Source organism: Cetorhinus maximus, chromosome 2 (assembly GCF_964194155.1).
Source record: "Cetorhinus maximus chromosome 2, sCetMax3.hap1.1, whole genome shotgun sequence".
NCBI classification, from domain to species: domain Eukaryota; kingdom Metazoa; phylum Chordata; class Chondrichthyes; order Lamniformes; family Cetorhinidae; genus Cetorhinus; species Cetorhinus maximus.
In genome coordinates, this window is record NC_135880.1 from 4,266,992 (window position 1) to 4,294,784 (window position 27,793).

Here is a 27,793-nt window from a genome sequence, read left to right on the forward strand (position 1 = left end):
GGGTCAGTACTGAGGGAGTGCTGCACTGTCGGAGGGTCAGTACTGAGGGAGTGCTGCACTGTCGGAGGGTCAGTACTGAGGGAGTGCTGCACTGTCGGAGGGTCAGTACTGAGGGAGTGCTGCACTGTCAGAGGGTCAGTACTGAGGGAGTGCTGCACTGTCAGAGGGTCAGTACTGAGGGAGTGCTGCACTGTCAGAGGGTCAGTACTGAGGGAGTGCTGCACTGTCAGAGGGTCAGTACTGAGGGAGTGCTGCACTGTTGGAGGGTCAGTACTGAGGGGGGTTTTCCCGCCTTATCTGCTGCCATTTGGATTTGATGTTAAACGATGATCCCATCTGCCCTCTTCAGTGGAATTATTTTGAAGACGAGGGTGGAACGGTCCCAGATTTGCACTAAGTGCAGTAGAGAGCGGGGAAAGGATGCTTGGCCCAGTGACACCTCATTAATAATGTATTCCGGGGAAGCACACCGGAATGCTGGAGAGGTGGTCTCTGATTTGCCTGTCCCACCGTCGCCTCAGGCCTTCAGTAAACTGGGCGCCATGTTTAAAGGGCAGCCCTGCACAGAGCCAGCTCTCTCTGAGGCATCGGAAGCTGCTGGAAAGCCATGGCTGCCAAAGGGAGGAAACAGGCTGCCCCCAAATTTAGCTACACCTCCCTCAAGCACTTACCGGACACAGTGGAGGCCCGACGTGAGGTCCTCTACCTCCCCCCGGTCTGGGCAAAGACCAGCAAGCGAGGTGACAAATCTGGCTTGGGAGTTGGTGGCAGCTGTGGTCAGCGCCAACACCCTGCAGAAGAGGACAGCCACCCAGTGCTGAAAGTGGGTGAAAGATCTTCTGCCATCACCAGGGTTAGTCACTCTTCTCATCACCCTCAACTCACGCACTCACAAACCCATCACACACCCACAGGGCCCGCACTCACTGCCAGTTCAAGGGACATCACCATTCACTCTCACCCTCTCACACTCACCGTCATTGTCCTCACCCCGTCCATGACACCACTCACCACCCACACATGCCAGGCATACTTCTCATCTGGCCTAGCAGGCATCCTGCTTACACTCTCTCCATCTCTATCCATGCAGCACAAGCTGGCACAAAACAAGAGGGAGAGGTCACAGGCCGGTGAGGAATGCCCGAAATCAAAGTCCTCTCGGACTTTGAAACCAGAGCCATCCAGCTGGCCGGCGATGACCGGGACCGGTCCTGTGCTGATGGTGAGGTCAGCGCTGCTCTACTAAGTGAGAGTCCAGCAGTGCAACATCCATCAGAGAACCAGGCTGTGAGTGATGTGCCCTCTTTCACAGGCCACTGCCATAAACTCATTATCTCCCCTTGCTTCCCAGGCACATCTGTGAAACCGCCGAGGGGGTCCATGACCCAGGTCCTCGACTCAAGCCTAGAAGACACCTCGGAAGAAGAATCTGAAGGCACCTTTTGTTTGATTCATTCACGGGATGTGGGCCTCACTGGCTGGACCAGCATTCATTGCCCATCCCTAGTTGCCCTTGAGAAGGTGGTGGTGAGCTGCCTTCCTGAACCGCTGCAGTCCATGTGGTGTAGGTACACCCACAGTGCTGTTAGGGAGAGAGTTCCAGGGAGTCGAGCTTTCCGGCGGCTTCCGGGCCGACCTGTGGCAGGTCCTCCCACAGAACTCTGGGAGCATCCTCGCTGGATGGGTCCGGAGAGAACAGGGCAGTGTAATAGTCTCGGGCAATGGCCCTGATGCCCTCCGGATCCGAGACGAGGGATCCGTCGTCGGCCAGCAGCGTAAGGAGCTGCTGACGGACCCCGTGCCTTTTTTCCAGCGATTAGAAGAAGCGGGAGCCACAGTCCAGGTCCCGGAGGAACCAGATCCGTGACCTCACGTACCCGCCCCGGGACCCGACGGGTTGCAGGTCCCACAGCGCAGCCTTCCTCACATTGTACACTGACCGCAGGGCCAGGTCCGCATCGTACACCGACCGCAGGGCCGGGTCCACATCGGGGAACAAAGAAATGGCAGAGGAACTGAATAGCTACTTTGCGTCAGTCTTCATGGTGGAAGACACAAGTGACATCCCCAAAGTTCAAGAGATTCGGGGGGCAGTGGTGAGTATGGTGGCCATTACCAAGGAGAAGGTGCCAGGAAAACTGAAAGGTCTGAAGGTGGATAAATCACCTGGACCAGATGGATTACACCCCAGAGTTCTGAAGGAGATAGCTGAAGAGATAGTGGAGGCGTTAGTGGTGATCTTTCAGGAATCACTGGAGTCAGGGAGGGTCCCAGAGGACTGGAAAATCGTTAATGTAACCCCCCTGTTTAAGAAGAGAGTGAGGCAAAAGACGGGAAATTACAGGCCGATTAGCCTGACCTTGGTTGTTGGTAAGATTTTAGAGTCCATTATTAAGGATGAGATTTCAGAATACTTGGAAGTGCCTGGTAAAATCGGGCAAAGTCAGCATGGTTTCATCAAGGGGAGGTCATGCCTGACAAATCTGTTAGAATTCTTTGAGGAGGTAACGAGTAGGTTAGACAAAGGAGAGCCAATGGATGTTATCTACTTGGACTTCCAGAAGGCCTTTGACAAGGTGCCGCACAGGAGGCTGCTCAGTAAGATAAGAGCCCATGGTGTTAGAGGCAAGGTACTAGCATGGATAGAAGATTGGCTGTCTGGCAGGAGGCAGAGAGTGGGGATAAGGGGGTCCTTCTCAGGATGGCGGCTGGTGACTAGTGGAGTTCCGCAGGGATCAGTGTTGGGACCACAACTTTTCACTTTATACATTAATGATCTAGATGAAGGAACTGAGGGCATTCTGGCTAAGTTTGCAGATGATACAAAGATAGGTGGAGGGACAGGTAGTATTGAGGAGGCAGGGAGGCTGCAGAAGGATTTGGACAGGTTAGGAGAATGGGCAAAGAAGTGGCAAATGGAATACAACGTGGGGAAGTGTGAGGTCATGCACTTTGGTAGGAAGAATAGAGGCATAGACTATTTTCTAAATGGGGAGAGAATTCAGAAATCTGGAGTGCAAAGGGACTTGGGAGTCCTAGTCCAGGATTCTCTTAAGGTTAACTTGCAGGTTGAGTCGGTAGTTAGGAAGGCAAATGCAATGTTGGCATTTATTTCGAGAGGACTAGAATATAAAAGCAGGGATGTGCTGCTGAGGCTTTATAAGGCTCTGGTCAGACCACATTTAGAATATTGTGAGCAATTTTGGGCCCCGTATCTCAGGAAGGATGTGCTGGCCCTGGAGAGGGTCCAGAGGAGGTTCACGAGAATGATCCCAGGAATGAAAGGTTTAACATATGAGGAATGTTTGAGGACTCTGGGTCTATACTCGATGGAGTTTAGAAGGATGAGGGGGGATCTGATTGAAACTTACAGAATATTGAAAGGCCTGGATAGAGTGGACGTGGGGAAGATGTTTCCATTAGTAGGAGAGACTAGGACCCGAGGGCACAGCCTCAGAGTAAAGGGCCTCGAGGGTGCAATTAAAATCCCCCCCGAGGACGATGCACTCGCCCGTGTCGATGGAGCCCCGATGAGTGGACACTTCCTCAAAGAGTCTCGCTTGCTGCTGCGCGCCCAGGGGAGTGTACACATTCACAACGTGAAGCTCCGCGCCCCCCAGGCGCACAGTCAGGTGCAGCAACTGGCCTGGCACCGGCTCCTTGACCCCCAAGATCTCCGGCTGAAAATGTGGAGCCAATAAGGTAGCCACCCTGCCTGAATTGGAGGCTGGGTGACTCATGTAGACCCCCCCTTCATCACTCCAGGAGCCTCGTAGCTTCGTCTCCCGGAACGGTCTGGGTTTCCTGCAGGAAGCACACCGCATACTCCCTGTCCCGGAGAACCGGGAATTTCTGGAACCTGTGCTGTGCGTCCCTGCTGGTGCCATGGGTGTTGACGTTGGCTATGGTTGTCTTCATTGTCAGAAGCATGTGCTACCATCACCTAATGCAAAGTGTAAGAAGGAGAGGACTATTTTAATCCTTCCTCTCCTTCAGGAGCCCAGCGGGAAATGTGTGGACCATCCTCTCAGCGTTCCAGTCCAGCCCAGGGACCTTGAAGGCCTTGCGGGTGGTCCAGACACAAGAGGAAAAGATTCACTCTGGTCCAGGGCGACTGGACCCTGTCTCGGTGACCACGATTACTCGCGAAGAAACCCTGGATTCCCGTGGGAGATGAGTCAGCGGGGGGGCACCAGGGGTTCCACCACCTCACCCGACAATGACTCTGAGTCGTCCCCAGTGCTCACCACTGAAACTCCGCCCTCCTCCAGGTCGTCGCCTCCTGCTTCTGACCCCTCCCCCGTATTGAGAACGGGGGCTGGTCCGGAGCTGCCAGTTGGCTCCACCTCCACCTCGATCCCACCCCCAGGGTCAAGGCCAGAGGGCTCCTCTCTGGTCTCCTCTTGGGGGTATGGGCTAAAGGGTGGCGGTGGCTCAGAGCCCCCATCCCCTCAGGCACTGGGTCGCCCAGCGAGTCCGGAGAAATCTCTGGACCTAAAACAGTGACGCCCAATGCTAAAGGTTGGGAGGAAACAGGGAGGCCTTCCTCACCATCGCCGCCCAATGACTCAGCAGGAACAGCCACAGGAAATCCCACAGCAACAGCAGGAACAGCCACAGGAAATCCCACAGCAGCAGCGGGAACAGCCACAGGAAATCCCACAGCAGCAACAGGAACAGCCACAGGAAATCCCACAGCCGCAGGAACAGCCACTGGAAATCCCACAGCCGCAGGAACAGCCACTGGAAATCCCACAGCAGCAGCGGGAACAGCCACAGGAAATCTCACAGCAACAGGAACAGCCACAGGAAATCCCACAGCAGCAGGAACAGCCACAGGAAATCTCACAGCAACAGGAACAGCCACAGGAAATCCCACAGCAGCAGGAACAGCCACAGGAAATCTCACAGCAGCAGGAACAGCCACAGGAAATCCCACAGCAGCAGAAACAGCCACTGGAAATCCCACAGCAGCAGGAACAGCCACAGGAAATCCCACAGCCGCAGGAACAGCCACTGGAAATCCCACAGCCGCAGGAACAGCCACTGGAAATCCCACAGCAGCAGCGGGAACAGCCACAGGAAATCCCACAGCCGCAGGAACAGCCACTGGAAATCCCACAGCAGCAGCGGGAACAGCCACAGGAAATCCCACAGCCGCAGGAACAGCCACTGGAAATCCCACAGCAGCAGAAACAGCCACAGGAAATTGTACAGCAGCAGGAACAGCCACAGGAAATCCCACAGCAGCAGCAGCAACAGCCACAGGAAATCCCACAGCAGCAGAAACAGCCACAGGAAATTGTACAGCAGCAGGAACAGCCACAGGAAATCCCACAGCAGCAGAAACAGCCACAGGAAATCCCACAGCAACAGGAACAGCCACAGGAAATCCCACAGCAGCAGAAACAGCCACTGGAAATCCCACAGCAATAGGAACAGCCACAGGAAATCGCACAGCAGCAGGAACAGCCACAGAAAATCCCACAGCAACAGGAACAGCCACAGGAAATCCCACAGCAGCAGCAGGAACAGCCACTGGAAATCACACAGCAGCAGGTACAGCTACAGGAAATCCTACAGCAGCAGAAACAGCCACAGGAAATCTCACAGCAGCAGGAACAGCCACAGGAAATCTCACAGCAGCAGGAACAGCCACTGGAAATTCCACAGCAACAGGAACAGCCACAGGAAATCCTACAGCAGCAGAAACAGCCACAGGAAATCCTACAGCAACAGGAACAGCCACAGGAAATCCCACAGCAACAGGAACAGCCACAGGAAATCCCACAGCAGCAGCAGGAACAGCCACTGGAAATCCCACAGCAACAGGAACAGCCACAGGAAATCCCACAGCCGCAGGAACAGCCACAGGAAATCCCACAGCTGCAGCAGGAACAGCCACAGGAAATCCCACAGCAGCAGGAACAGCCGCAGGAAATCCTACAGCAACAGGAACAGCCACAGGAAATCCCACAGCAACAGGAACAGCCACAGGAAATCCCACAGCAACAGGAACAGCCACTGGAAATCCCACAGCAGCAGGAACAGTCACAGGAAATCTCACAGCAACAGGAACAGCCACAGGAAATCTCACAGCAACAGGAACAGCCACAGGAAATCCCACAGCAGCAGGAACAGTCACAGGAAATCTCACAGCAGCAGGAACAGCCATTGGAAATCTCACAGCAGCGGGAACAGCCACTGGAAATCCCACAGCAGCAGCGGGAACAGCCACAGGAAATCCCACAGCCGCAGGAACAGCCACTGGAAATCCCACAGCCGCAGGAACAGCCACTGGAAATCCCACAGCAGCAGCGGGAACAGCCACAGGAAATCTCACAGCAACAGGAACAGCCACAGGAAATCCCACAGCAGCAGGAACAGCCACAGGAAATCTCACAGCAACAGGAACAGCCACAGGAAATCCCACAGCAGCAGGAACAGCCACAGGAAATCTCACAGCAGCAGGAACAGCCACAGGAAATCCCACAGCAGCAGAAACAGCCACTGGAAATCCCACAGCAGCAGGAACAGCCACAGGAAATCCCACAGCCGCAGGAACAGCCACTGGAAATCCCACAGCCGCAGGAACAGCCACTGGAAATCCCACAGCAGCAGCGGGAACAGCCACAGGAAATCCCACAGCCGCAGGAACAGCCACTGGAAATCCCACAGCAGCAGCGGGAACAGCCACAGGAAATCCCACAGCCGCAGGAACAGCCACTGGAAATCCCACAGCAGCAGAAACAGCCACAGGAAATTGTACAGCAGCAGGAACAGCCACAGGAAATCCCACAGCAGCAGCAGCAACAGCCACAGGAAATCCCACAGCAGCAGAAACAGCCACAGGAAATTGTACAGCAGCAGGAACAGCCACAGGAAATCCCACAGCAGCAGAAACAGCCACAGGAAATCCCACAGCAACAGGAACAGCCACAGGAAATCCCACAGCAGCAGAAACAGCCACTGGAAATCCCACAGCAACAGGAACAGCCACAGGAAATCGCACAGCAGCAGGAACAGCCACAGAAAATCCCACAGCAACAGGAACAGCCACAGGAAATCCCACAGCAGCAGCAGGAACAGCCACTGGAAATCACACAGCAGCAGGTACAGCTACAGGAAATCCTACAGCAGCAGAAACAGCCACAGGAAATCTCACAGCAGCAGGAACAGCCACAGGAAATCTCACAGCAGCAGGAACAGCCACTGGAAATTCCACAGCAACAGGAACAGCCACAGGAAATCCTACAGCAGCAGAAACAGCCACAGGAAATCCTACAGCAACAGGAACAGCCACAGGAAATCCCACAGCAACAGGAACAGCCACAGGAAATCCCACAGCAGCAGCAGGAACAGCCACTGGAAATCCCACAGCAACAGGAACAGCCACAGGAAATCCCACAGCCGCAGGAACAGCCACAGGAAATCCCACAGCTGCAGCAGGAACAGCCACAGGAAATCCCACAGCAGCAGGAACAGCCGCAGGAAATCCTACAGCAACAGGAACAGCCACAGGAAATCCCACAGCAACAGGAACAGCCACAGGAAATCCCACAGCAACAGGAACAGCCACTGGAAATCCCACAGCAGCAGGAACAGTCACAGGAAATCTCACAGCAACAGGAACAGCCACAGGAAATCTCACAGCAACAGGAACAGCCACAGGAAATCCCACAGCAGCAGGAACAGTCACAGGAAATCTCACAGCAGCAGGAACAGCCATTGGAAATCTCACAGCAGCGGGAACAGCCACTGGAAATCCCACAGCAGCAGCGGGAACAGCCACAGGAAATCCCACAGCCGCAGGAACAGCCACTGGAAATCCCACAGCAGCAGCGGGAACAGCCACAGGAAATCCCACAGCAGCAGGAAATCCCACAGCAGCAGGAACAGCCACAGGAAATCCCACAGCAGCAGGAACAGCCACAGGAAATCCCACAGCAGCAGGAACAGCCACAGGAAATCCCACAGCAGCAGGAACAGCCACAGGAAATCCCACAGCAACAGGAACAGCCACAGGAAATCCCACAGCAGCAGCAGGAACAGCCACAGGAAATCCCACAGCAACAGGAACAGCCACTGGAAATCCCACAGCAACAGGAACAGCCACTGGAAATCCCACAGCAGCAGGAACAGCCACAGGAAATCCCACAGCAACAGGAACAGCCACAGGAAATCCCACAGCAGCAGCAGGAACAGCCACTGGAAATCTCACAGCAGCAGCAGGAACAGCCACAGGAAATCTCACAGCAGCAGAAACAGCCACAGGAAATCTCACAGCAGCAGGAACAGTCACAGGAAATCTCACAGCAGCAGGAACAGCCACTGGAAATCTCACAGCAGCAGGTACAGCTACAGGAAATCTCACAGCAGCAGGAACAGTCACAGGAAATCCCACAGCAGCAGCAGGAACAGCCGCAGGAAATCCTACAGCAGCAGAAACAGCCACAGGAAATCTCACAGCAGCAGGAACAGCCACAGGAAATCTCACAGCAGCAGGAACAGCCACTGGAAATTCCACAGCAACAGGAACAGCCACAGGAAATCCTACAGCAGCAGAAACAGCCACAGGAAATCCCACAGCAACAGGAACAGCCACAGGAAATCCCACAGCAACAGGAACAGCCACAGGAAATCCCACAGCAGCAGCAGGAACAGCCGCAGGAAATCCCACAGCAGCAGCGGGAACAGCCACTGGAAATTCCACAGCAACAGGAACAGCCACAGGAAATCCTACAGCAGCAGAAACAGCCACAGGAAATCCCACAGCAACAGGAACAGCCACAGGAAATCCCACAGCAACAGGAACAGCCACAGGAAATCCCACAGCAGCAGCAGGAACAGCCGCAGGAAATCCCACAGCAGCAGCAGGAACAGCCACTGGAAATCACACAGCAGCAGGTACAGCTACAGGAAATCCTACAGCAGCAGAAACAGCCACAGGAAATCTCACAGCAGCAGGAACAGCCACAGGAAATCTCACAGCAGCAGGAACAGCCACTGGAAATCCCACAGCAGCAGCGGGAACAGCCACAGGAAATCCCACAGCAGCAGAAACAGCCACAGGAAATCCCACAGCAACAGGAACAGCCACAGGAAATCCCACAGCAACAGGAACAGCCACAGGAAATCCCACAGCAGCAGCAGGAACAGCCACTGGAAATCCCACAGCAACAGGAACAGCCACAGGAAATCCCACAGCCGCAGGAACAGCCACAGGAAATCCCACAGCTGCAGCAGGAACAGCCACAGGAAATCCCACAGCAGCAGGAACAGCCGCAGGAAATCCTACAGCAACAGGAACAGCCACAGGAAATCCCACAGCAACAGGAACAGCCACAGGAAATCCCACAGCAACAGGAACAGCCACAGGAAATCCCACAGCAGCAGGAACAGCCACAGGAAATCTCACAGCAACAGGAACAGCCACAGGAAATCCCACAGCAGCAGGAACAGCCACAGGAAATCTCACAGCAGCAGGAACAGCCACAGGAAATCCCACAGCAGCAGAAACAGCCACTGGAAATCCCACAGCAGCAGGAACAGCCACAGGAAATCCCACAGCCGCAGGAACAGCCACTGGAAATCCCACAGCCGCAGGAACAGCCACTGGAAATCCCACAGCAGCAGCGGGAACAGCCACAGGAAATCCCACAGCCGCAGGAACAGCCACTGGAAATCCCACAGCAGCAGCGGGAACAGCCACAGGAAATCCCACAGCCGCAGGAACAGCCACTGGAAATCCCACAGCAGCAGAAACAGCCACAGGAAATTGTACAGCAGCAGGAACAGCCACAGGAAATCCCACAGCAGCAGCAGCAACAGCCACAGGAAATCCCACAGCAGCAGAAACAGCCACAGGAAATTGTACAGCAGCAGGAACAGCCACAGGAAATCCCACAGCAGCAGAAACAGCCACAGGAAATCCCACAGCAACAGGAACAGCCACAGGAAATCCCACAGCAGCAGAAACAGCCACTGGAAATCCCACAGCAACAGGAACAGCCACAGGAAATCGCACAGCAGCAGGAACAGCCACAGAAAATCCCACAGCAACAGGAACAGCCACAGGAAATCCCACAGCAGCAGCAGGAACAGCCACTGGAAATCACACAGCAGCAGGTACAGCTACAGGAAATCCTACAGCAGCAGAAACAGCCACAGGAAATCTCACAGCAGCAGGAACAGCCACAGGAAATCTCACAGCAGCAGGAACAGCCACTGGAAATTCCACAGCAACAGGAACAGCCACAGGAAATCCTACAGCAGCAGAAACAGCCACAGGAAATCCTACAGCAACAGGAACAGCCACAGGAAATCCCACAGCAACAGGAACAGCCACAGGAAATCCCACAGCAGCAGCAGGAACAGCCACTGGAAATCCCACAGCAACAGGAACAGCCACAGGAAATCCCACAGCCGCAGGAACAGCCACAGGAAATCCCACAGCTGCAGCAGGAACAGCCACAGGAAATCCCACAGCAGCAGGAACAGCCGCAGGAAATCCTACAGCAACAGGAACAGCCACAGGAAATCCCACAGCAACAGGAACAGCCACAGGAAATCCCACAGCAACAGGAACAGCCACTGGAAATCCCACAGCAGCAGGAACAGTCACAGGAAATCTCACAGCAACAGGAACAGCCACAGGAAATCTCACAGCAACAGGAACAGCCACAGGAAATCCCACAGCAGCAGGAACAGTCACAGGAAATCTCACAGCAGCAGGAACAGCCATTGGAAATCTCACAGCAGCGGGAACAGCCACTGGAAATCCCACAGCAGCAGCGGGAACAGCCACAGGAAATCCCACAGCCGCAGGAACAGCCACTGGAAATCCCACAGCAGCAGCGGGAACAGCCACAGGAAATCCCACAGCAGCAGGAAATCCCACAGCAGCAGGAACAGCCACAGGAAATCCCACAGCAGCAGGAACAGCCACAGGAAATCCCACAGCAGCAGGAACAGCCACAGGAAATCCCACAGCAGCAGGAACAGCCACAGGAAATCCCACAGCAACAGGAACAGCCACAGGAAATCCCACAGCAGCAGCAGGAACAGCCACAGGAAATCCCACAGCAACAGGAACAGCCACTGGAAATCCCACAGCAACAGGAACAGCCACTGGAAATCCCACAGCAGCAGGAACAGCCACAGGAAATCCCACAGCAACAGGAACAGCCACAGGAAATCCCACAGCAGCAGCAGGAACAGCCACTGGAAATCTCACAGCAGCAGCAGGAACAGCCACAGGAAATCTCACAGCAGCAGAAACAGCCACAGGAAATCTCACAGCAGCAGGAACAGTCACAGGAAATCTCACAGCAGCAGGAACAGCCACTGGAAATCTCACAGCAGCAGGTACAGCTACAGGAAATCTCACAGCAGCAGGAACAGTCACAGGAAATCCCACAGCAGCAGCAGGAACAGCCGCAGGAAATCCTACAGCAGCAGAAACAGCCACAGGAAATCTCACAGCAGCAGGAACAGCCACAGGAAATCTCACAGCAGCAGGAACAGCCACTGGAAATTCCACAGCAACAGGAACAGCCACAGGAAATCCTACAGCAGCAGAAACAGCCACAGGAAATCCCACAGCAACAGGAACAGCCACAGGAAATCCCACAGCAACAGGAACAGCCACAGGAAATCCCACAGCAGCAGCAGGAACAGCCGCAGGAAATCCCACAGCAGCAGCGGGAACAGCCACTGGAAATTCCACAGCAACAGGAACAGCCACAGGAAATCCTACAGCAGCAGAAACAGCCACAGGAAATCCCACAGCAACAGGAACAGCCACAGGAAATCCCACAGCAACAGGAACAGCCACAGGAAATCCCACAGCAGCAGCAGGAACAGCCGCAGGAAATCCCACAGCAGCAGCAGGAACAGCCACTGGAAATCACACAGCAGCAGGTACAGCTACAGGAAATCCTACAGCAGCAGAAACAGCCACAGGAAATCTCACAGCAGCAGGAACAGCCACAGGAAATCTCACAGCAGCAGGAACAGCCACTGGAAATCCCACAGCAGCAGCGGGAACAGCCACAGGAAATCCCACAGCAGCAGAAACAGCCACAGGAAATCCCACAGCAACAGGAACAGCCACAGGAAATCCCACAGCAACAGGAACAGCCACAGGAAATCCCACAGCAGCAGCAGGAACAGCCACTGGAAATCCCACAGCAACAGGAACAGCCACAGGAAATCCCACAGCCGCAGGAACAGCCACAGGAAATCCCACAGCTGCAGCAGGAACAGCCACAGGAAATCCCACAGCAGCAGGAACAGCCGCAGGAAATCCTACAGCAACAGGAACAGCCACAGGAAATCCCACAGCAACAGGAACAGCCACAGGAAATCCCACAGCAACAGGAACAGCCACAGGAAATCCCACAGCAGCAGGAACAGTCACAGGAAATCTCACAGCAACAGGAACAGCCACAGGAAATCTCACAGCAACAGGAACAGCCACAGGAAATCCCACAGCAGCAGGAACAGTCACAGGAAATCTCACAGCAGCAGGAACAGCCATTGGAAATCTCACAGCAGCGGGAACAGCCACTGGAAATCCCACAGCAGCAGCGGGAACAGCCACAGGAAATCCCACAGCCGCAGGAACAGCCACTGGAAATCCCACAGCAGCAGCGGGAACAGCCACAGGAAATCCCACAGCAGCAGGAAATCCCACAGCAACAGGAACAGCCACAGGAAATCCCACAGCAGCAGGAACAGCCACAGGAAATCCCACAGCAGCAGGAACAGCCACAGGAAATCCCACAGCAGCAGGAACAGCCACAGGAAATCCCACAGCAACAGGAACAGCCACAGGAAATCCCACAGCAGCAGCAGGAACAGCCACAGGAAATCCCACAGCAACAGGAACAGCCACTGGAAATCCCACAGCAACAGGAACAGCCACTGGAAATCCCACAGCAGCAGGAACAGCCACAGGAAATCCCACAGCAACAGGAACAGCCACAGGAAATCCCACAGCAGCAGCAGGAACAGCCACTGGAAATCTCACAGCAGCAGCAGGAACAGCCACAGGAAATCTCACAGCAGCAGAAACAGCCACAGGAAATCTCACAGCAGCAGGAACAGTCACAGGAAATCTCACAGCAGCAGGAACAGCCACTGGAAATCTCACAGCAGCAGGTACAGCTACAGGAAATCTCACAGCAGCAGGAACAGTCACAGGAAATCCCACAGCAGCAGCAGGAACAGCCGCAGGAAATCCTACAGCAGCAGAAACAGCCACAGGAAATCTCACAGCAGCAGGAACAGCCACAGGAAATCTCACAGCAGCAGGAACAGCCACTGGAAATTCCACAGCAACAGGAACAGCCACAGGAAATCCTACAGCAGCAGAAACAGCCACAGGAAATCCCACAGCAACAGGAACAGCCACAGGAAATCCCACAGCAACAGGAACAGCCACAGGAAATCCCACATCAGCAGCAGCAGGAACAGCCGCAGGAAATCCCACAGCAGCAGCGGGAACAGCCACTGGAAATCCCACAGCAACAGGAACAGCCACAGGAAATCCTACAGCAGCAGAAACAGCCACAGGAAATCTCACAGCAGCAGCAGGAACAGCCGCAGGAAATCCCACAGCAGCAGGAACAGCCACAGGAAATCCCACAGCAACAGGAACAGCCACTGGAAATTCCACAGCAACAGGAACAGCCACAGGAAATCCTACAGCAGCAGAAACAGCCACAGGAAATCCTACAGCAGCAGAAACAGCCACAGGAAATCTCACAGCAGCAGCAGGAACAGCCGCAGGAAATCCCACAGCAGCAGGAACAGCCACAGGAAATCCCACAGCAACAGGAACAGCCACTGGAAATTCCACAGCAACAGGAACAGCCACAGGAAATCCTACAGCAGCAGAAACAGCCACAGGAAATCGCACAGCAACAGGAACAGCCACAGGAAATCCCACAGCAACAGGAACAGCCACAGGAAATCCCACAGCAACAGGAACAGCCACAGGAAATCTCACAGCAGCAGGAACAGCCACAGGAAATCCCACAGCAGCAGGAACAGCCACAGGAAATCCCACAGCAGCAGGAACAGTCACAGGAAATCCCACAGCAACAGGAACAGCCACAGGAAATCCCACAGCAGCAGCAGGAACAGCTGCAGGAAATCTCACAGCAGCAGGAACAGCTACAGGAAATCTCACAGCAGCGGGAACAGCCACAGGAAATCCCACAGCAGCAGGAACAGCTACAGGAAATCTCACAGCAGCAGGAACAGCCGCAGGAAAACAGGAGCAACAGGAACAGCCACAGGAAATCGCACAGCAGCAGGAACAGCCACAGGAAATCCCACAGCAGCAGCAGGAACAGCCACAGGAAATCCCACAGCAACAGGAACAGCCACAGGAAATCCCACAGCAGCAGCAGGAACAGCCACAGGAAATCCCACAGCAACAGGAACAGCCACTGGAAATCCCACAGCAGCAGGAACAGCCGCAGGAAATCCTACAGCAGCAGCAGGAACAGCCGCAGGAAATCCCACAGCAGCAGCAGGAACAGCCACAGGAAATCTCACAGCAGCAGCAGGAACAGCCACTGGAAATCCCACAGCAACAGGAACAGCCACAGGAAATCCCACAGCAACAGGAACAGCCACAGGAAATACCACAGCAGCAGGAACAGTCACAGGAAATTGTACAGCAGCAGGAACAGCCACTGGAAATCCCACAGCAGCAGAAACAGCCACTGGAAATCCCACAGCAGCAGGAACAGCCACAGGAAATCCCACAGCCGCAGGAACAGCCACAGGAAATCTCACAGCAGCAGCAACAGCCACTGGAAATCTCACAGCAACAGGAACAGCCACAGGAAATCCCACAGCAACAGGAACAGCCACATGAAATTGTACAGCAGCAGGAACAGCCACAGGAAATTGTACAGCAGCAGGAACAGTCACAGGAAAGCCCACAGCAGCAGCGGGAACAGTCACAGGAAATCCCACAGCAGCAGGAACAGCCACAGGGAATCCCACAGCAACAGGAACAGCCACTGGAAATCCCACAGCCGCAGGAACAGCCACTGGAAATCCCACAGCAGCAGCAGGAACAGCCACAGGAAATCCCACAGCAACAGGAACAGCCACAGGAAATCCCACAGCAGCAGGAACAGCCACAGGAAATCTCACAGCAGCAGGAACAGCCACTGGAAATTCCACAGCAACAGGAACAGCCACAGGGAATCCCACAGCAGCAGCAGGAACAGCCACAGGAAATCCCACAGCAGCAGCAGGAACAGCCACAGGAAATCCCACAGCAACAGGAACAGCCACTGGAAATCCCACAGCAGCAGGAACAGCCGCAGGAAATCCTACAGCAGCAGCAGGAACAGCCGCAGGAAATCCCACAGCAGCAGCAGGAACAGCCACAGGAAATCTCACAGCAGCAGCAGGAACAGCCACTGGAAATCCCACAGCAACAGGAACAGCCACAGGAAATCCCACAGCAACAGGAACAGCCACAGGAAATACCACAGCAGCAGGAACAGCCACAGGAAATCCCGCAGCAGCAGGAACAGCTACAGGAAATCCCACAGCAGCAGGAACAGCCACAGGAAATCTCACAGCAGCAGGAACAGCCACAGGAAATCCCACAGCAACAGAAACAGCCACTGGAAATCCCACAGCAGCAGGAACAGCCACAGGAAATCTCACAGCAGCAGCAACAGCCACTGGAAATCTCACAGCAGCAGCAACAGCCACTGGAAATCTCACAGCAACAGGAACAGCCACAGGAAATCCCACAGCAACAGGAACAGCCACAGGAAATTGTACAGCAGCAGGAACAGCCACAGGAAATTGTACAGCAGCAGGAACAGCCACAGGAAATCCTACAGCAGCAGGAACAGCCACTGGAAATCTCACAGCAGCAGGAACAGCCACTGGAAATCTCACAGCAGCAGGAACCCCCCACAGGAAATCCCACAGCAGCGGAAACTGCCACAGGAAATACCACAGCAACAGGAACAGCCACAGGAAATCCCACAGCAACAGGAACAGCCACAGGAAATCCCACAGCAGCAGAACCAGCCACAGGAAATCCCACAGCAACAGGAACAGCCACTGGAAATCCCACAGCAGCAGCAGGAACAGCCACAGGAAATCCCACAGCAACAGGAACAGCCACAGGAAATCTCACAGCAGCAGAAACAGCCACAGGAAATCCCACAGCAGCAGAAACAGCCACAGGAAATCTCACAGCAGCAGAAACAGCCACAGGAAATCCCACAGCAACAGGAACAGCCACAGGAAATCCCACAGCAGCAGAACCAGCCACAGGAAATCCCACAGCAACAGGAACAGCCACTGGAAATCCCACAGCAGCAGCAGGAACACCCACAGGAAATCCCACAGCAACAGGAACAGCCACAGGAAATCTCACAGCAGCAGGAACAGCTACTGGAAATCCCACAGCAGCAGAAACAGCCACAGGAAATCTCACAGCAGCAGAAACAGCCACAGGAAATCCCACAGCAGCAGAAACAGCCACAGGAAATCTCACAGCAGCAGAAACAGCCACAGGAAATCCCACAGCAGCAGGAACAGCCACAGGAAATCCCACAGCAGCAGAAACAGCCACAGGAAATCCCACAGCAGCAGCAGGAACAGCCACAGGAAATCCCACAGCAGCAGCAGGAACAGCCACAGGAAATCCCACAGCAGCAGGAACAGCCACAGGAAATCCCACAGCAGGAACAGGAACAGCCACTGGAAATCCCACAGCAGCAGGAACAGCCACAGGAAATCCCACAGCAGCAGGAACAGCCACAGGAAATCCCACAGCAGCAGGAACAGTCACAGGAAATCCCACAGCAACAGGAACAGCCACAGGAAATCCCACAGCAGCAGGAACAGCCACAGGAAATCCCACAGCAGCAGGAACAGTCACAGGAAATCCCACAGCAACAGGAACAGCCACAGGAAATCCCACAGCAACAGGAACAGCCACAGGAAATCTCACAGCAACAGGAACAGCCACTGGAAATCCCACAGCAGCAGGAACAGCCACAGGAAATCCCACAGCAGCAGGAACAGCCACAGGAAATCCCACAGCAGCAGGAACAGCCACAGGAAATCCCACAGCAGCAGGAACAGCCACAGGAAATCCCACAGCAACAGGAACAGCCACAGGAAATCTCACAGCAGCAGGAACAGCCACAGGAAATCTCACAGCAGCAGGAACAGCCACAACCAGCAACATGCACAACCATAGCAACAGCCACACAGCTCAGCAGCAACAAGCTGCAGCTGAGACCAATCAGGAAGTACAGCCTGGCCACGGGTGTTAATCACTTGTACAGACTGATCACTATTATCAATAAACTCCCAACAATGTCTCCCTGCCTATAGCTCCTTGTTCTGATGAGCAGTGTTCGTGTCACTCAGATGTGAAACCTTTCTGTACAAGATAAAGGCAGATGTCTCAGTCCAGGGCCCCTTCCCTGTGTCTGTGCAGCCTTCAGACCACAGTGATGGTCCAGCCTCACACTCCCTGGACACATTACTGATGTCTGCACCTCGGCGGTGCTGGTCATTACTGCCAGAATGTAGTGGGCAGGCGCCACAGAGTTCTCCCATTCTCTCTGTGTGCTCTCAGCACCTTTAAGGTGGGGCTGGTCCCCATCTCATCAGCATCTGTGACCAGTGATGCTGTGCTCCTAAAGGGCTCAGGTGCTGAAGGTTGACAAAGGATCAGGTGTATTTAAAGTTTCATGGCTGCGTCTCTATGATATGACCCTGATCACTGAGCACAAGCGAGCTGCCCTCAGCCAGACAGGAGTCAGACATTCTCAGAGGCTGTGTGAAGATCTATGGAGTGTCCTCACTGCATGTTATCATCATCCTCCTGGAATCGAGTGACTATTAGAGCCTCCACTGTGTCTCCATGACAGGAGCCTGAGCACTGAGACTATGTGCATTGCCATCAGCCAGACTGGAGTAAACGTTCACAGATGCAAGGTGAGGATGTCAGGATTGTCCTCACTGCATCTCATCATCATCCTCCACAAATCTGGTGGCTATCAGGGCCTCCCAAGTGTGCCTGCCTCATCTGGCCAGTGTGGTGTCCTCATTGCCGGCATCCTCGCTTTCGAGGGCCTCATTACCCTCACGCCCTTCAACATCCTCCTCATCGGAGGAGACCTCCAGCTCCTCCACCTCCTCCTCAGCCAGCTCCTCTCCCCGTTGCAGCGCCAGGTTGTGGAGCATGCAGTGAGTGACGATGACCCTCGGTGGACTGTATTGTAGCTCTCCACTGGACCTGTCGAGAAACTAGAACCTGATTTTCAATATGCCTAACGTTTGCTGCACCAAAGCCTGGGCCGCGGCACAGCCCTCATTATCCCGTCGCTCTGCTACAGTCTGAGGCCGCCACACGGGTGTCATCAGCCACGGCCTCTGTGGGTAGCCCTTGTCCCCAAGGAGACAACCCTGCAGCCTCTGTGGACCCTGGAAGATGCCAGGGATCTGAGACCGACTGAGGATGTAGGAGTTGTGGACACTCCCTGGGAACCGTGCACAGACCTGCAGGAAGTGTTTGTGGTGGTCGCACACCAGCTGCACATTCAGTGAACCTTGTGGTTGATGTAGTCGACCGTGTGTTGCCAGAGATCTGAGCGCCACATGAGTGCAGTCAATCGCACCCTTCACCTGTGGGAATCCCGAGATCTGGGTGAATCCAATGGCCCTTGCATCCTGGCTGTCCCAGTCCCAGGCAAAATGTACAAAGTTGTGTGGCCTTCCGAAGGTGGTATCCGTAACCTACTGGATATGCTTGTGTGTGGGGGCTTGTAATATCCCACACAGGTCACCTGTGGAGCCCTGGAAGGAGCCACTGGTGTAGAAATTGAGCACCATGGTCACTTTCACAGCCACTGGCAGTGGATGCCCCCCATGTCCCCTCAGCGCCAAGTCCTGCAGCAGGTGGCAGATGTGACCAACCAGTTCCCTAGACATGCGCTGACTTTAGTGACACTGGTTCTTGGACATCTGCAGGAATGACAGGCGCTGTCTGTAGACCCTGGGCCTTGCGAGGAGACTATGAGTGAGGGCTCACTGTGGATCTTCAGCTGCGTGTGCAGAAGGCCCTGTCACCCCTTCACCTTGAGGGAGGTGCTGCTCCCTTTGCTGAGTCAGGAGCCTCTGTCACTCACTTCTCCTTCTTCTCTGCTCCCTGTAAACCATGAGGCATCCCACTAAATCACCAGGGTCCATGATCCTGATATTCTCCTCCTGCAGGATCAAAGGGAGAGTTGTGTGGCTTTGCATTTGTTTCCTAAGGACCTCTCTTGGTGAAGTCTCAAGGCCCCTTCATGCATCCTGGAGAGTGTTGGCCACCACTTGGATGGCCAGTGTGCCGTGTGCTGATTGGCTGCCTGAAACCCCGCCCACCTCCGCCCCACTCCACCTGACCGATTGGCACCAGCTTTGCCCACTGGACTGCAGGCTGTGCCCTCAGCTCAGACACAGGCATTCTCCTAACCCGCACTGCCAGGCTGCCCTGTTAGCTTGAACCATGATGGGCACCAGTCCAAACATTAATAAAGACATTGCAAGGAGCTCTGAGCGTCTCCGCCAGTGTCGGCTCCATCACCAGCTTTCACAGGGGGGATTCTACAACGTGCCCAGTCGGCCAATTGCTTTGCTGCTCCCTGAAACACAGGTTAATTTGCAGCCTGTGCCCGAGGGGTGAAAGTTCCGGAGCGTTTGGTGACACTTTCAGGCTTTTACGTTGCTGGAGTGGACAGAAAAGCTTCAGAGGCTCGGACTCCAGACCTGTCAGTGGAGCTGCTGCTGAACTGTCTCAGCTGAGGGAGAATGCTCACTTTTAACAAGATTTTCCAAATGTGTGGCCCCTTCTCACACCCCCCCCACCCCCAGCATGTGCTTGTGTACTTCCCTCAGTCTGTGCTGCCTTCCCCCCTCCCCCCGGCCTCACCCCCACACGGGAGCCCTTACCCCCGGCACCGCACCGAAATCCAGCCGGGAAAGGGGACTTGCTTATGTACCCCCCCCGCCCCACACACCCGAATGTGTGGAGCCTCTTCCTCGATGTCCCACAGGTGAAGCTGGGCGAGTGCTGTGTGAGGTTGTGTGCACTCAGCTCCCGAGATCCCCTCGAGGTTCAGCTCACCGGGTACAGGCACCAACTAAAGGCAACTGTGCAACAGGCCATTCACAGACCGCACCGATCCGGGGGGTAAATCTGACATTGGGGGGGGGGTGATTCTGACTTTGGGGGAGGTGATTCTGATGTTGTGGGGGGGGTGATTCTGACGTTGGGGGGGGTGATTCTGATGTTGTGGGGGGGGTGATTCTGACGTTGGGGGGGTGATTCTGACGTTGGGGGGGGAGATTCTGATGTTGGGGGGGGGTGATTCTGACGTTGGGGGGGGTGATTCTGACGTTGGGGGGGGTGATTCTGACGTTGGGGGGGGTGATTGTGACGTTGGGGGGGGTGATACTGACGTTGGGGGGGGTGATTGTGACGTTGGGGGGGGTGATACTGACGTTGGGGGGGGTGATTGTGACGTTGGGGGGGGTGATTCTGACGTTGGGGGGGGTGATTCTGACGTTGGGGGGGGTGATTCTGACGTTGGGGGGGGGTGATTCTGACGTTGGGGGGGGTGATTCTGACGTTGGGGGGGGTGATTCTGACGTTGGGGGGGGTGATTCTGACGTTGGGGGGGGTGATTCTGACGTTGGGGGGGGTGATTCTGATGTTGGGGGATGTGACGTTGGGGGGGGAGATTCTGACGTTGGGGGGGGTGATTCTGACGTTGGGGGGGAGATTCTGACGTTGGGGGGGAGATTCTGACGTTGGGGGAGGTGACGTTGGGGGGGGAGATTCTGACGTTGGGGGGGGGTGATTCTGACATTGGGGGGGGAGATTCTGACGTTGGGGGGGGTGATTCTGACGTTGGGGGGGAGATTCTGACGTTGGGGGGGAGATTCTGACGTTGGGGGAGGTGACGTTGGGGGGGGAGATTCTGACGTTGGGGGGGGTGATTCTGACGTTGGGGGGGGTGATTCTGATGTTGGGGGGGGGTGATTCTGACGTTGGGGGGGGTGATTCTGATGTTGGGGGGGGTGATTCTGGTGAGCAGGGCTGAGAATCAGAAGCAATTGTAGTAAAATGGTGCCCCCAACGTGTGGCTCTGACAAACACGGGGCATCACAAACTGGTCTCACAGCGTCAGGCTCAACTTTGGCCTTCTCATCATATCGTTCTCCCCCCCACCCCCACCCCCACCCCCACCCCAGCTCCCCCGCCCACCCCTCATTCCCCCACCCCCGCTCCCCCACCCACCCCTCATTCCCCCACCCCAGATCCCCCACCCCACCCCCGCTCCCCCATGACGCCCGATGCCAATGAGGCTGAGAAATTCCAGCCTAGGAGTGTTGACCTTGGTCTTTGGCCAATATTTATTCCTCAGCCTAGAATGATGTCATCCTGGAGAAGGCCATTCAGCCCATCTTCCTTACACCGTGGCCCTGCAAATATCTCCCACATCACCTGGCCACTCTCCCACGGTGGGGTCCTGCTGTGCGCTTTTCCCGCCTTGCAACAGTGACTACACTTCCAAGTTAACTTCATTGTCTGTAAAGCACTGTGGGGTGTCCTGGGATGGTTACGGATGCTATATAAACGCAAGTCTTTCTTTACCTGATCTGCTCATCCTGTCTTTGTCCACCAGGAACAGCATGTTGTACTTGCCCCCCAGCGAGCCCTGCCGTAGATAGTGGGTCCCGTAAAGCTCGATGATTCTCCGGTAGGCTCCACGGTTGTAGACGGCAGGGAGATGGAGCAGCTCCCGATGGAAGGAGCTGGGGATCTGCAGCTTATCCGGGCGACTGTTGGTGAACTGAGCCACCTCCACCTCGTTCTCCACGTTCAGGTAGATCTGCTCCTGTGGGAGCAAACACGTTCAAACTGACTGGCAGCAAATCCGCTCCCCACCCTCTCACCCCCCACCCAGAATCCCTCGATTCTGCTGGGACCATTGGGGATGGGAGGGGCTGTTAGGGAGAGGGGGCAGAGTGTGGTTCTAGCAGTCCCCTCTTGCCCATTCATCCCCCCCGCCCCCGAGGCAGTGTGACAACAGGCCATCTGGCCATGCGGTTTACCAGAGGTTCCCACCACCCACCCCCACTCCCAAAACCCCATCTCGTCAGAGCTCAGTGCCCGGACCCTGACCCCACCAGGTAGCCGCTCAACCTGCACAGGTTGAAGCCGAGGGTGTGATCCGGAGCCAAGGGGGAGAACGGATTGGGAGACGCGGAAAGATCCAGAATAATCACATCCACTCTCCTTCCTGGCCGGTGTTACTCCATGTAACTCCTTCCCAATGAACAGGCCTGGAGACTGAGAGGGGGAGCGGGATTAGACTGGGTGGGATATTAAAGGGTGCGGGGAGTGAGGGGGAGAGTGGGATTAGACTGGGTGGGATATTAAAGGGTGCGGGGAGTGAGGGGGAGAGTGGGATTAGACTGGGTGGGATATTAAAGGGTGCGGGGAGTGAGGGGAGAGAGTGGGATTAGACTGGGTGGGATATTAAAGGGTGCGGGGAGTGAGGGGAGAGAGTGGGATTAGACTGGGTGGCATATTAAAGGGTGTGGGGAGTGAGGGGGAGAGTGGGATTAGACTGGGTGGGATATTAAAGGGTGCGGGGAGTGAGGGGTGGGTGGGATTAGACTGGGTGGGGGAGTTTGTGTAGGTGAAGGGAGAGCAATATCTGTAAAGCGAGGTAAGGAGTAAATAAAGGCAGGATCTTCCCGCTAGATAGACAATCCATTCACTGGATTATTCTTCACAACATTTCTTCCTCGATCGTTGTGAATCACAGGTTCTCGCTCGTCACTCTGACAATCACCAAGAGCTGGGTTAATGAGGTCTCCGTCACTTACCTTTGATTTCTCGTTGTTTTTGCTGAAAAATTCATCGTGACGCTGGGAATAACTGGAGAACCATCCCCGGCCAGACTCATCGTATTTCCCTGTTGTGGTTTTCTTATATGACCAGCTGCTCTCGTACATCTGAAACTTGAAATCGTTCTGGGCCCGAACCTGAAACATGAACAATGAAAATTGAACCCAAATCAAACACCGGGTTTACCCGGAGTAACAGGAATGGGGAGTTACAGGGAGAGTAACAGGAATTGGGAGGGGGGGGTGGTAACAGGGAATGGGAGGAAGTTCCAAGGAGAGTAGCAGAGACCAGGACGGAGTTCTAGGGGAAGTGACAGGGATTGGGAGGGAGTTACATAGGGAGTAACAGGGTTTGGGAGGGAGTTACGGGGAGATTAACAGGGATTGGGAGGGAGTTACAGGGAGAGTGACAGGGATTGGGAGGGAGTTACAAGGAGAGTGACAGGTATTGGGAAGGAGTTACAGGGAGAGTGACAGGGTTTGGGAGGGAGTTACAGTGAGAGTAACAGGGTTTGGGAGGGAGTTACAGAGAGAGTAACAGGGATTGGGAGGGAGTTACAGGGAGAAACAGGGATTGGGGGGGAATTACAGGGAGAAACAGGGATTGGGAGGGAGTTACAGGGAGAGTGAAGGGGATTGGGAGGGAGTTACAGGGAGATAAACATGAATTGGGAGGAAGTTACACGGGGAGTAACAGGGATTGGGAGGGAGTTACAGGGAATTACAGTGAGAGTAACAGGGATTGGGAGGGAGTTACAGGGAGAAACAGGGTATGGGAGGGAGTTACAGGGAGAGTAACAGGGATTGGGAGGGAGTTACAGGGAGAAACAGGGTTTGGGAGGGAGTTACAGGGAGAGTAACAGGGATTGGGAGGGAGTTACAGTGAGAAACAGGGATTGGGAGGGAGTTACAGGGAGAGTAACAGGGATTGGGAGGGAGTTACAGGGAGAGTAACAGGGATTGGGAGGGAGTTACAGGGAGAGTAACAGGGATTGGGAGGGAGTTACAGGAGGAAACAGGGATTGGGAGGCACTTAGCCTCAGGGGGATGTGCGCTCTATCGTGTGCATGCGGGAAAGAGCGCACTCTCGCTTTTAGGGATCCCCCCACCCCCCACCCGCACAGGGAGCGCATAGCACTTCCCGCCGGACGTCACGCTGGGTGGGCCTTAATTGGCCGGCCCATGTAAAATGGCGGCGGGGTCCACTTCTCCGGCGGGGATCGGCTCCCCGCCCACCGGAGATTGGGTCGGGCTCGCCCACCCAACAGGCAGAAAATTTTGCCCAATGAGAAGGGTCAAAGCTCTTGAAAATTGCATTGTCCACTCCCGCTGTCCACACACACTGTCCACTCACACTGTCCACTCCCGCTGTCCACTCACACTGTCCACACACACTGTCCACTCCTGCTGTCCACACACACTGTCCACTCCCGCTGTCCACACACACTGTCCTGTCCTGCTGTCCACACACACTGTCCAGTCCCGCTGTCCACACACACTGTCCACTCCCGCTGTCCACACACACTGTCCATTCCCGCTGTCCACACACAATGTCCAGTCCCGCTGTCCCCACACACTGTCCACTCCCGCTGTCCACACACACTGTCCAGTCCCGCCGTCCACACTCACTGTCCAGTCACGCTGTCCACACACACTGTCCAGTCCTACTGTCCACACACACACTGTCCAGTCCTGCTGTCCACACACACTGTCCAGTCCCGCTGTCCACTCACACTGTCCACCCAAACTTTACACCTATTCTGTCCACCCACACTGACCACTCACACTGTCCACCCTCACTGTCCACACACACTGTCCACACACACTGTCCACCCTCACTGTCCACCCTCACTGTCCACTCACACTGTCCACTCACACTGTCCACTCACACTGTCCACCCAAACTTTACACCTATTCTGTCCACCCACACTGACCACTCACATTGTCCACTCACACTGTCCACACACACTGTCCACCCTCACTGTCCACACACACTGTCCACACACACGGTCCACACACACTGTCCACTCACACTGTCCACACACACTGTCCACACACACTGTCCACTCACACTGTCCACTCACACTGTCCACTCACACTGTCCACTCCCACTGTCCACACACACTGTCCACTCACACTGTCCACACACACTGTCCACTCCCGCTGTCAACACACACTGTCCAGTCCCGCTGTCCACACACACTGTCCAGTCCCGCTGTCCACACACACTGTCTACTCACGCTGTCCACACACACTGTCCAGTCCCGCTGTCCACACACACTGTCCAGTCCCGCTGTCCACACACACTGTCCACTCCCGCTGTCCACACACACTGTCCAGTCCCGCTGTCCACACACACTGTCCAGTCCCGCTGTCCACACTCACTGTCCAGTCCCGCTCTCCGCACACACTGTCCAGTCCCGCTGTCCACACTCACTGTCCAGTCACGCTGTCCACACACACTGTCCAGTCCCACTGTCCCCACACACACTGTCCACACACACAATGTCCAGTCCCGCTGTCCACACACACTGTCTACTCACGCTGTCCACACACACTGTCCAGTCCCGCTGGCCACACACACTGTCCACTCCCGCTGTCCACACACACTGTCCACTCCCGCTGTCCACACACACTGTCCAGTCCCACTGTCCACACACACTGTCTACTCATGCTGACCACACACACTGTCCAGTCCCGCTGTCCACACACACTGTCCACTCCCGCTGTCCACACACACTGTCCACTCCCGCTGTCCACACACACTGTCCAGTCCCGCTGTCCACACACACTGTCTACTCACGCTGTCCACACAAACTGTCCAGTCCCGCTGTCCACACCTACTGTCCTGTCCCACTGTCCACACATACTGTCCACTCCCGCTGTACACACACACTGTCCACTCACGCTGTCCAGTCCCTCTGTCCACACACACTGTCCAGTCCCGCTGTCCACACACACTGTCCACTCACACTGTCCAGTCCCTCTGTCCACTCACGCTGTCCAGTCCCGCTGTCCACACACACTGTCCTGTCCCTCTGTCCACACACACTGTCCAGTCCCTCTGTCCACACACACTGTCCAGTCCCTCTGTCCACTCACACTGTCCTGTCCCGCTGTCCACACACACTGTCCTGTCCCGCTGTCCACACACACTGTCCAGTCCCTCTGTCCACACACACTGTCCTGTCCCGCTGTCCACACACACTGTCCTGTCCCGCTGTCCACACACACTGTCCTGTCCCGCTGTCCACACACACTGTCCAGTCCCTCTGTCCACACACACTGTCCTGTCCCGGTGTCCACACACACTGTCCAGTCCCTCTGTCCACACACACACTGTCCTGTCCCTCTGTCCACACACACTGTCCAGTCCCTCTGTCCACACACACTGTCCTGTCCTGCTGTCCACACACACTGTCCAGTCCCGCTGTCCACACACACTGTCCTGTCCCTCTGTCCACACACACTGTCCAGTCCCTCTGTCCACACACACTGTCCAGTCCCTCTGTCCACTCACGCTGTCCAGTCCCGCTGTCCACACACACTGTCCTGTCCCTCTGTCCACACACACTGTCCAGTCCCTCTGTCCACACACACTGTCCTGTCCTGCTGTCCACACACACTGTCCTGTCCCGCTGTCCACACACACTGTCCTGTCCCGCTGTCCACACACACTGTCCAGTCCCGCTGTCCACACACACTGTCCACTCACACTGTCCAGTCCCTCTGTCCACTCACGCTGTCCACACACACTGTCCTGTCCCGCTGTCCACACACACTGTCCTGTCCCGCTGTCCACACACACTGTCCTGTCCCGCTGTCCACACACGCTGTCCTGTCCCGCTGTCCACACACGCTGTCCTGTCCCGCTGTCCACACACGCTGTCCTGTCCCGCTGTCCACACACGCTGTCCTGTCCCGCTGTCCACACACGCTGTCCAGTCCCTCTGTCCACACACGCTGTCCTGTCCCTCTGTCCACACACACTGTCCTGTCCCGGTGTCCACACACACTGTCCAGTCCCTCTGTCCACACACACACTGTCCTGTCCTGCTGTCCACACACACTGTCCTGTCCTGCTGTCCACACACACTGTCCTGTCCTGCTGTCCACACACACTGTCCAGTCCCACTGTCCAGTGCCGCTGTCCAGTCCCGCTGTCCACTCACGCTGTCCACTCACACTGTCCACTCACACTGTCCACTCACTCTGTCCACTCACTCTGTCCACACACGCTGTCCACTCACGCTGTCCGCACACACTGTCCAGTCCTGCTGTCCGCACACACTGTCCAGTCCTGCTGTCCACACACACTGTCCAGTCCTGCTGTCCACTCACACTGTCCAGTCCCTCTGTCCACACACACTGTCCTGTCCCGCTCTCCACACACACTGTCCACTCACACTGTCCACTCACTCTGTCCACTCACTCTGTCCACACACGCTGTCCACTCACGCTGTCCGCACACACTGTCCAGTCCTGCTGTCCACACACACTGTCCTGTCCCGCTGTCCACTCACACTGTCTACTCACACTGTCCATTCACACTGTCCATTCACTGAGTCCACTCCCAGAGTCCACTCCCAGAGTCCACTCCCAGAGTCCACTCACTGAGTCCACTCACTGAGTCCACCCTCATGGTCCACTAGCACTGTCAACCCACACTGTCCACTCACACTATTGACCCTCACTGTCCATTCACACTATCCACTCACACTGTCCTCTCACACTGACCACCCACACTGACCACTCACACTGACCACACACACTGTCCACACACACTGACCACCCACACTGACCACGCACAGACCATCCA

At 55.4% G+C, this 27,793-nt stretch overlaps 1 protein-coding gene across 1 annotated transcript in view; it reads right to left on the reverse strand.

The window, feature by feature from the left end:
• The window catches only part of LOC144689838 (complement component C7-like), a gene marked incomplete at its 3' end in the record, with an annotated part of 93,613 nt that overhangs the window by 25,605 nt on the left and 40,215 nt on the right, over positions 1-27,793 (reverse strand). Inside the window, exons 7-8 of the mRNA XM_078557269.1 lie at positions 22,954-23,112; positions 21,713-21,956 (exon numbers count right to left, since the gene is read on the reverse strand). Coding sequence (XP_078413395.1) covers positions 21,713-21,956; positions 22,954-23,112 — 403 coding nt within the window. The remainder of the gene's footprint in view (positions 1-21,712; positions 21,957-22,953; positions 23,113-27,793) is intronic.